Here is an 11500-nt window from a genome sequence, read left to right as displayed (position 1 = left end):
AAAAAGCCTGTAGTTAGTTAGTTAGGTATAATCATCACCCCAGGCTGCAATACTGGTGAACTATCTACCTGTCTGGTAAAAGGACTAAGTCACAGAGGATTTCTACAGAGTTATATCTCCCAGAGAGGGACTTGTAAGGAAGTCTGGGAGCAACATTTGGTTTGACTTTACACTGTTTGGCTTGCAAGCTAACTAACCATTATACTTGCTTAGTTGTGCTTGGTTTGGGGGGAATTTAGTAGTATTGTGATAAGATTGTAAACCCTGGTGTTACACCGCCGGTGCCTGTGTCACACACACTGAATTGTTCCTGTGTAATAGGGTAATAACAGGTAACAGGCAGCTGCATAGGCGCAGCCTGCAGGTAGGTAAAAGCTTGGAGTATATTGAAGGCCACACTAGTGGGCACCGTGCTGTATAACACCAGGGTCCCAGCCTCTAGGCTGTGTAAATGTAATACCTGGGAGTGTTCTTTTGGACAAAAGAGGTTATCTAAACTAAGTAAAATCCTATCTTGGTTAAATTGAATTGGACTCACTTCCTTTGTTCGTGACTTCGCTGTATCCTGGGGAGCCCACCTTGGTACACGGCTTACACTAACACTAGACTGACTATCCCAACTGCCACCAGGCGACTACAGTCTCCTCACAACCCCGCCCAGTGGCCTGTGATTGGCCAGGGCTGAACCAAGACAGTGGTTTGAACTGCAAAGGGGGAAAAATAACAGGGAAAACTATATTCACATTACATGTAACATAGAACACATAGGACGGGACATACCAACATAACCTGGAGGCACAAAAGACAAACACAAGAAATAGCAGCTACTCCAGGATGCTGCACTTAGGAAAGATAGGCCACCAATAGAGGTGGTGGGCACTGGCGTACTCTCCTATTTTATAGTATCTGTGTCAGGCCCAGCGTCCATGTATATGGCAACATCTGTATAAACAGAGCTGTATGGATGAGAATGTGTAAATGAGAAATTCCCAAAGTCTCACTGTGAACCCCCCAAAAGTTTGGTTGACAGTAAGATAATAAAAATTAATCAACTATATTTCTTAGTGTAGGAGACGTTCAATACCCGGGAGCAGCTAAGGCTCTGTTCACATTGACTAAGGATAGGTCATCAGTAGAGATGAGCGAAGTTTTGGAAAATTTGATTTGGCTGCTTCTTTCCAAATTAATTTGAGGTAAGTAATGTTAAAAACAGCTATTTCCTGGCTGCAGAGAGCCTGTATAATAGTGTAGGCACTGTGACTTACAGTAACACACAGTCTGCTGTGGTAGTCAAACAATACAGTCAGTGAGTAAGACACACATGACAGACTTCGCTCTTAGAACCGCACCTCACTTATTTGAACACAGTGGTAGGGTGTGGAGGCTGCAGCAGCCTTATGAGATTAAACAGTGACCAAGTGGCACAGTATGGAGGTTGCAATAGCCTTATGCGGCCATACATTGGTTGACCTGACTCTATGCCAAGATGTCATCCAGTGTATCTACAGCACATAAAAATAAACTAGTTTCTTAATTTTTTGCTTCATAGCCTTATTGAGATATTATATAATAGGTACCTATCTGTATGATGTAAAATGAGTATATTGTAGCTGATGTTTTTCCTTCTGTCTTGTTCCTGGAACATGTAAGATGTTTCTTTTTTATTTTTTGATAAAGTAAAAGTTACATTTTATATAATGGTTGCTGGACATACTTTTTTGTGAATGTCTGAATATTGTGTCATGCCAGGGTAAGATGGGAACCCACCTAGCTCAGAGGCCCACTGGGGGATTCACCTCTGGGCCAGTCTAAGCCTGTCTTCAGTCCATAAACAGTGGTCCCCTATTTACTCAATGCACCCATGAACTAAGCTCACGGTGCCTCATGGCTTTACTTATAACTTGCTTGGTTTCTGCCTTTGATTCAGCCTGGGAAGGCGCAATTTCTTCCTAGATCCCAAAATATCAGTGGGAAGATCAATATAACACTCAGTCAGAGTTTTAGGCTCTCCTATGGATGAAATTAAAGTAAGGGGCAATGGTTGACATACCACTAGCCAATATGAAGCAAGGTGTTGTCCCGTATGTGATACTGGCCAGACCTTTAGCCATAGACCTTATAAAATCTCTAAATCACTTGATTGACCAGACAAGGGAGCCTAAAATAAAAAAATTAAAAAAAAAGGGTAACACTGGGAAAATCTGGATGAGTTGCCATGCCTATAAATAAAATGGAGTTAAGGTACAATTTCTAGACCCCTTGTAACCCCATCTCCACACTTAATAGAATTGTTAACTACATAACTAAGTGTTAAAGGGGTTTCCAGAATATATGGAAACCCCACTTGTGGCCGGGGACGGTGTGAAATGAAAAAAGTAGTTATAATCACAATCCCCAATGCTCCATTCGGGTGATGTGTCCCTGTTCCCTCTGGTGTGAACACGGGAACTACTGAGGTTCATGTTAATGATATGACTGATCAATCCCATAAGAGGTCACAGTGAAATCACCGGTACCATACATGTGATCACTCAGGTCAGAGATCGGTCACAGTAGTCAGGGGAGCCTCAGAACTTATTTTTATTTCTCTGGCCACAAGTGGGGTTTCACTTTATCCTGAAGAGCCCCAATAAGCACTTAATCACTATTGACCTCGAGGGATATTAGGCATTAGCCCATACACATCCTAGATCACCATATATGATGTTGTGATGTTACCAGCTTGTGCCTGTCTCCACCTTACACTTCTTTCTAAGGCAGGTGGCCTCTTCTGTGCCTTATCCAAAACCTATGTGCCAAATTTTATATAATATTAACCCCTTATCACGATAACAAAATAAATACAAAATAAATAAAATACAGAACTTTATTAGCCAATAGCAGATTGTTTAAAATTATTTTTTTGGCTTGCTTGGACATTTGGAATGTACCACACAGGTGATCGCACTAATGAAGATAACATATTCCTTAAAATCCACTTCAGCGTCTCCATTATCATCCAGATCCTTCATGAGTTTGTCACAATCGTCTTTGCCTTTTGCTTTCTAAAATAAAATAGAAAATGTATTAGCATCGAGGACTCTGGCCAGTTATTTCAGGTGACAATTGAAACAGAACAGAGAACACAACAGACTTGAAAAGCTGATTTTGAAAATTCCCAAACTTTAATATTAGAAATTTTCTCTTACACTACATAGTATTGTGGAACAGTCTATATACTGTATTTGAAGATTCTATACAAGGTTCTTTAGAGTAATCACCCAAGAGCCTTAAACTCATTGGGACGTTGCCTTGAAATTATCTTTTTGAAACACTTTCAATAAAACCAATGCACCTGAAATAAACATGTGAAGCAATTTAATAAATAATCTTGATTAAAAATGTACTACTGCTTTTGGTCCACAGCTCCTATGCAATAATGAGTGTTTCCATGGATACAGACTTCATATAGGCTTTGTGTAGTCTGACCCTGCACTCATACCAGCAAGGAGTAGGGGACAGATAGAAGGGATTTTATATTAACATGTGGAAATGTCAAGAGTTCATTCTTGTCAATTAACACATTTAAGAGAAATGTAAACTCCATCAATATTTGGTGTGACCTTTGCCCTTTGGAGGAGGGGTCCCTGAAGTGATGATATGGCCCCCACAGATATAGCCCTGATCTCAATATCATCCAGTCTGTCTAGGATTACATGGAGAGACAGAAGGATTGGACCAAGCCTACATCTACAGAAGATCTGTGCTTAGTTCTCCAAGATGGTAGGAACAACCTCCCTGCCAAGCTCCTTCAAGAACTGTCTACAAGTACTGAGAAGAAGATGCTGTTTTGTATACATATCCACATGTGTTTTTTTGTCACCATTTTGCCACAACTGCAGTCTTTGAGAGTTCTTAATACATTTACTTCTAGGAACATATTTCTGGAACTGTAATTGGAATCTCTCTCTGTTCCCAACCATGACAGCGACTGCAGCAAAACCACATTAAAAAACTCATCTGATTCCCTGAAGGCACATCGGTGGTCATAATAGTGAAGCAAAATGGGATATACACATTGGGTGTTATATATACAAAGGTCAAGTTCAATGGACTGTGACAATGGAGCAAGTGAAATCATTATATATCATTATTGTGTAGCACCCTAATACAAATGGATGTGTAATTCTGAAAATGTGTCATAAAAAATTATCAGCATTGTGCTTTACTTGTGTTTATTCCAAAACTTAACAGAATATAGATCTAATATTGGAAAAGTTTGATCACTTCTCGTCTGTAGTCTCCATGCCAGTGACAATACATAGGCTGCTATATGTGCCAATCTATACGGTTTTGACGGGATCCTTACTCAAAGATAACCCTGAATTATTATCCATTATTAATAGCTATTTAAACAATTTCTATTCTCTATTATATCCCATAGTCTTGCTTCATAGAACCTGCAGCTTTAAATACATTCACTGTCCTGATTTTAGGGAGTTACCAACGTACAACGTATAATGCAAAGAGTGTTTGATAGATAAGTATATTTCTATTGTATATAAAGTAATATCTCACCCCCATGATCCCAGGTAGCTCCTTCTCCATCAGAGTCTTCAGTTCCCCTTTGGTTAGAGTGTCCTTCTTGCCCTCGGTTTGGGAATATTTGTCAAAGATATAAATGAGTGAAGCAATGGCGGTCTCCAGCTGAGTCATGGTTAGAAGTGATGTCGGCTCCTCGGCTTATCCAGGCAGCTTGTTATAGGCAGAATGTAATGTAAGGACAGAGCTGAGACTTATATAGGGATTGTGTCACATCTTTTTGGCAAAGAACAATTATTAATTACTAAGTCAATATTAAACTGGATGAAACAACCATACAAATGACTACAATAAATAATCTCTTTACAATTACAATTCGTATCTCTGTTAGTAAAGATGACGCATGTTGACCTTCTCCATAGTGATTTCACTGGGGAATTAAAGACACACCAGTAACACTGAGATTGAATTTAAGGTCATGAAATTTCAGTTTCACACATAAGAATTGCAATGTCTACAGCAAACCATATACTGATTTTTGTGGGACTGGTTGACTAACTAATACGTATAGAGGGGTCTCAACTCTCCGTAACTGCAGATATCGGGCGAAAGTAGGATAGGGCATTCCTTATCCTTTATACCTGATGAAGATAGAGATGCTGCCAATGTCTAACACTAGAAAAAACAATGCAAACAAAAGGCACAAATACTGAATTTCAACTACGAAGTGCAAAAAATATTGCCAAAAAGACAGAAATTCATAAATGAATGAAGTTTATTAGAAGTAATTAATAAAAATAAGGAAACAAAGGAACAAAATGAAAACAAATAAATTACATATAAGACAGGGGAACCAAAACTACCAGAAAATCAATGTGGAAGGTGCAGGGATCATATTGATGCGGGGCATAAATATAAAACATACAATGCTGATCTAAATTATTCAAGAGACAATGTCTCAAAGTAGCATGATTGTAAAAATAAACCATAAACCCCTCAACCAAAACCATATAATAGGGGTGCAGGGTCTACAATGTAACAGGTACATATATATAATGGATATATAGAGCATCGGCCTTTCTGAAACAGATAGCAGTAAAGAAAAGTGACCAAGTGTGTGCATGGTAATGAACAAGGCAAAGTCTAATAGTGAAGCCCAAGAAAACCTGGTCAAGTTCCAAACATCACGTAGGAGGCAGCAGCCCTGGCACACGCCACAGACACGATTTCTTCAGCGGTGCTCTAGGTCTGCCGAACGTCTCTGGAGAAAATCACGCTCACCTGCAGATTTCCTCCACTTCAAATTTATGCTTAAAACATATAGTTCTGCCCTTTACCTCGCCAAGCAAGACTATTTCACCGCCCTCATCTCTTCTCTCTCCAGCAACCCTAAAAGGCTTTTTGAAACTTTTCACTCCTTACTCACACCCAAGGTGCATATGCCATTCACAGACCTTAGTGCTGATGACCTGGCCACGTATTTCCATGCTAAAATTGATAAGATCCGTCAGGAAATTACTGCCCAAGCCCCATGTGGCATTGATCCCACCACCTACCATAGCAATGATCCCCTCACCAACCACACTTCAGTCTGTCCATTCTCATCTTTTGAACCTGTTACAGAAGAGGAAGTCTCCCAACTACTTTCTTCATCTCGCCCTACAACCTGCAGCAGTGACCCCTTCCCCTCACACCTTCTCCAATCTCTGTCGCCTGCTGCCACTACTTACCTTACTAAAATATTTAACCTCTCTCTCTCTTCTAGAATCTTCCCATCCTCCTTCAAGCATGCTGTTATAATCCCGCTATTGAAAAAACCCTCCCTGGACCCATCCTGTGCTGCTAACTATCGACCTGTCTCTAACCTCCCCTTCATCTCTAAACTCTTGGAACGCCTGGTCTATTCTGGTTTAATCCGCTATCTCTCTGCTAACTCTCTGCTTGACCCCTTACAATCTGGCTTCCGCGCTCTGCACTCTACTGAAACAGCTCTCACAAAAGTCTCCAATGATCTCCTAATGGCTAAATCCAATGGCGACTTCTCTCTTCTTATTCTTCTGGACCTCTCTGCAGCTTTTGACACTGTTGACCATCAACTCCTCCTCACTATGCTCCGCTCAGTTGGCCTCAATTACACTGCGCTCTCCTGGTTCTCCTCTTATCTCTCAGACCGCACCTTCAGTGTATCATTTGCGGGCTCTGTTTCCTCCCCTCTTTCCCTTGCTGTTGGGGTTCCTCAGGGCTCGATCCTAGGCCCCCTCCTCTTTTCTCTCTACACAGCCCCCATTGGACAAACCATCGCCAGATTTGGCTTCAGGTACCATCTTTATGCTGATGACACCCAATTATACACATCTTCCCATGACATCACCCCTGCACTCATACAGCACACCAGCAACTGTCTCTCTGCTGTCTCAAATATCATGTCCTCACTCTATCTGAAACTAAATCTCTCCAAGACTGAACTACTACTGTTTCCACCATCTAATAGATCTGTCCCTGATATATCCATTGCAGTCTCAGGCCTTACTATAACTCATAGGCAGCAGGCCCGCTGCCTTGGGGTCATGGTTGACGCAGACCTTTCCTTCACCCCTCATGTTGAATCACTCGCACGTTCATGTCACCTCCACCTCAAAAACATCTCCAGAATACGCCCTTTCCTTACCAGAGATACACTAAAGACACTTATTGTCTCTCTGATTCATTCTCGCCTTGACTACTGTAACTCCTTACTAATCGGTCTTCCCCTCACTAAACTCTTCCCTCTACAATCTATTCTGAATGCAGTGGCCAGGCTCATCTATCAGTCTAGACGCTACAGCGATGCCTCTGGTCTGTGCCAGTCGCTACACTGGCTGCCTATTCATTATAGAATAAAATATAAAGTTATCACCCTCATCCACAAGGCTCTCCATAATGCCGCACCTCCCTACATTTCCTCCCTCATCTCTGTCTACCGCCCAACCCATGCTCTCCGTTCACTCAATGACCTAACACTTACATCCTCTATTATCAGAACCTCCCACGCTCGTATACAAGACTTCTCCCGAGCTGCACCACTTCTCTGGAATACTCTACCCCGGACAATCAGATTAACTCCCAATTTCTACAGTTTCAAACGCAAACTAAAGACGCATCTTTTCAGACAAGCCTATCACAATGTCTAACGTAAACCCTTAACTCTCCTCTGTCCCCGCTCCCACATTACCCCACATGATATGATGTCATCTCATGCTAACTTTATAGGTCCAAGCTCCATCCACATGTTACAGGACACAACTGGTGACGGCTCATAAAGTCTTATGTTTGTGTAATGACAGTCACCTCTATTACAAAAGGGTCTGACCTCTATATAAGTAATACCGCCCCTGCTACCTCTTGTGTCACCCCCTCTACCTCATAGATTGTAAGCTCTTGCGAGCAGGGCCCTCAGTCCCATTGTGTGAAATGATTTTCTTTGTAATGTATCTGTCTGTATTTGAACCCTACAAATTGTACAGCGCTGCGGAATATGTTGGCGCTATATAAATAAAATGTATTATTATTATCACCAAACTAGGCTCACAGGAATAAAGCACCTGTAGGGCCCCTTCACACGGAGTATACGCTGGCTGATTCTGAATGTGTAGACGTTCCGAATCAGCGGCGTTTAAAACGGATCCCATTGCTTTCTATGGGAGCTGGCATACGTGCGCTCTCCATAGAAATTAATGGAAAAAAGAAGCCCATTCATTTCTATGGGGAGCACACGTATGCCGGCTCCCATAGAAAGCAATGGGATCTGTTTTAAATGCCGCTGATTTGGAACGTTTACATGTTCAGAATCAGCCAGTGTATCCTCCGTGTGAAGGATCCCTTAGTAAATCATAAAGAGACCTTACCACAAATGTACGCGCCCCAACACAGGTTTCACCAATATGGCTTCATCTGGGGACGATAGCTTAAGTGTGAATATGGGGATATATAGATAGAGAGAGAGAGAGAGAGAGAGAAACAGACAAAAATGATAAGTGGCAACAGGTGAGGAAATTATTGTGTACAAGTGCTCTTCAAGTGAATGTAGAGCAGCTCAAACTGAATGAAACGGAGCACGTGTGGAATGAAAGCCGATACCTGAGGAATGTCCATACTAAATATGAATGCGGTGCGCATAGAGTGACCATATGCGCAAAAGTAGTAAAGATACCGCGAGAATGGGGGTTTGGGATAGTAAGGCCGGCAGACCAACTATACATGTGTGTTGCACATGGGAGGAGGAAAGCTGGAAAAATGTATGAGACACAGGAGAGACCGATGAGAAAAGAGAGAGAGAAATAACGCTCCTGTATCTTCGAACAAAATGCATTGTAAAAACATACAACATTCTAAAACAGCTCAAAAAAGTAGTTATGTAGGCATTAAAAACATATAAACGATTCCATAATTGAATTACCAAAATAAAAACATAAACAAGGAGTGTAAAAAAAACCGCACAATGTGAACAAAGTCCAATGTCGATTTAGATCATATTAAAACATACAAATGGAAGTGTAGCATCATAAATATGAAGTGTAATATAATCAAAGATTGCATAAATATGTGTTGACAAAGCACATATTGAACATGGTGCAATGTCAATTAATGTCATATTGAAAATACAGTGGGGCAGAAAAGTATTTAGTCAGTCGCCAATAGTGCAAGTTCCACCACTTAAAAAGATGAGAGGCGTCTGTAATTTACATCATAGGTAGACCTCAACTATGAGAGACAAAATGAGAAAACAAATCCAGAAAATCACATTGTCTGATTTTGTAAGAATTTATTTGCAAATTATGGTGGAAAATAAGTATTTGGTCAGTAACAAAATTTCATCTCAATACTTTGTTATATATCCTTTGTTGGCAATGACAGAGGTCAAACGTTTTCTGTAAGTCTTCACAAGGTTGGCACACACTGTTGCTGGTATGTTGGCCCATTCCTCCAGGCAGATCTCCTCTAGAGCAGTGATGTTTTGGGGCTGTCGCGTGGCAACACGGACTTTCAACTCCCTCCAAAGGTTTTCTATAGGGTTGAGATCTGGAGACTGGCTAAGCCACTCCAGGACCTTGAAATGCTTCTTACAAAGCCACTCCTTCGTTGCCCTGGCGGTGTGCTTTGGATCATTGTCATGTTGAAAGACCCAGCCACATTTCATCTTCAATGCCCTTGATGATGGAAGGAGGTTTGCACTCAAAATCTCACGATACATGGCCCCATTCATTCTTTCATGTACCCGGATCAGTCGTCCTGGCCCCTTTGCAGAGAAACAGCCCCAAAGCATGATGTTTCCACCCCCATGCTTTACAGTAGGTATGGTGTTTGATGGATGCAAGTCAGTATTCTTTTTCCTCCAAACACGTAAAGTGGTGTTTCTCCCAAACAGTTCCAGTTTGGTTTCATCAGACCATAGGACATTCTCCCAATACTCTTCTGGATCATCCAAATGCTCTCTAGCAAACTTCAGACGGGCCCGGACATGTACTGGCTTAAGCAGTGGGACACGTCTGGCACTGCAGGATCTGAGTCCCTGGCGGTGTAGTGTGTTACTGATGGTAGGCTTTGTTACATTGGTCCCAGCTCTCTGCAGTTCATTCACTAGGTCCCCCCGCGTGGTTCTGGGATTTTTGCTCACCGTTCTTGTGATCATTTTGACCCCACGGGGTGAGATTTTGTGTGGAGCCCCAGATCGAGGAAGATTATCAGTGGTCTTGTATGTCTTCCATTTTCTAATTATTGCTCCCACAGTTGATTTCTTCAATCCAAGCTGGTTGCCTATTGCAGATTCAGTCTTCCCAGCCTGGTGCAGGGCTACAATTTTGTTTCTGGTGTCCTTTGACAGCTCTTTGGTCTTCACCATAGTGGAGTTTGGAGTCTGACTGTTTGAGGGTGTGCACAGGTGTCTTTTTATACTGATAACAAGTTTAAACAGGTGCCATTACTACAGGTAATGAGTGGAGGAAAGAGGAGACTCTTAAAGAAGAAGTTACAGGTCTGTGAGAGCCAGAAATCTTGATTGTTTGTAGGTGACCAAATACTTATTTTCCACCATAATTTGAAAAAAAAAATTCTTACAAAATCAGACAATGTGATTTTCTGGATTTGTTTTCTCATTTTGTCTCTCATAGTTGAGGTCTACCTATGATGTAAATTACAGACGCCTCTCATCTTTTTAAGTGGTGGAACTTGCACTATTGGTGACTGACTAAATACTTTTTTGCCCCACTGTATAAGCATAATGAATATGAAGTGTAATATAAACAAGGATTGCATGAATGTGATGACGAAGCAACGAAATAAAAACCCTGCACAATGTGAACATAGTCCAATGTCAATTAAGGTCATATTGAAAATATAAATGCAAGTGTAAGTATAATGAATATGAAGTGTAATATGAACAAGGATTACATAAATATGTGATGACGAAGCGAAAAAAATAAATACATTTTTTAAATTAATAGTAGAAAAAAAGCGGCACTACCGAACACACAAAGTTCTTTGTTCCTGAGAAACAGATGCAATGAGATGGAGCATAAAGTACGGGTAACCATGTTGTCAAATAGAAAGGCTTGCAAGCCTGATTAAATGCTTACTGCATGAAACGATCGTCGCTTGATCTGTTTGTTATACCATCTTCTCTATCCCTATGCACTGGATGTTTTTATAAAGCCTTCTGCTTTTAAAGAACTCATTGTTTGGTGAGTGCCCTGCGCTTTTTTCAATTTTTTTGCTAAATTTTAAATTAAAATATAATGGTGGAAGAACATATTATAAGAATGGAGCAAAGCTCAAACATTCATTCAGCCCATGTGGATGCACAGTGTTAAGAGTGTAGATCCACTTGCATTCTTTTTGAGCCTTGAATAATTTAGAGCAGCATTGTATGTTTATTTATGCCCCGCACCAATATGATCCCTGCACCTTCCACATTGTTTTTCTGGTAGTTTTGGTTCCCCTGTCT

At 41.0% G+C, this 11500-nt stretch overlaps 1 protein-coding gene across 1 annotated transcript; it reads right to left on the bottom strand.

Annotated features, from left to right (window-relative positions):
• Positions 1 to 2894: 2894 nt before the first annotated feature.
• LOC142196085 (protein S100-P-like) lies at positions 2895 to 4736 on the bottom strand. The gene is made up of 2 exons (XM_075266290.1): positions 4558 to 4736; positions 2895 to 3044 (listed from the first exon to the last, which is right to left on the bottom strand). Exons 1-2 carry the CDS (start codon positions 4693 to 4695, stop codon positions 2895 to 2897), a joined length of 288 nt encoding a protein of 95 aa, XP_075122391.1. The 5' UTR covers positions 4696 to 4736.
• Positions 4737 to 11500: the final 6764 nt, after the last annotated feature.

The sequence above is a fragment of the Leptodactylus fuscus genome, chromosome 1 (genome assembly GCF_031893055.1).
Source record: "Leptodactylus fuscus isolate aLepFus1 chromosome 1, aLepFus1.hap2, whole genome shotgun sequence".
In the NCBI taxonomy this organism is placed as follows: domain Eukaryota; kingdom Metazoa; phylum Chordata; class Amphibia; order Anura; family Leptodactylidae; genus Leptodactylus; species Leptodactylus fuscus.
Note: the sequence above shows the minus strand (reverse complement) of the source record. Positions and strands in the feature narration are given on the sequence as shown.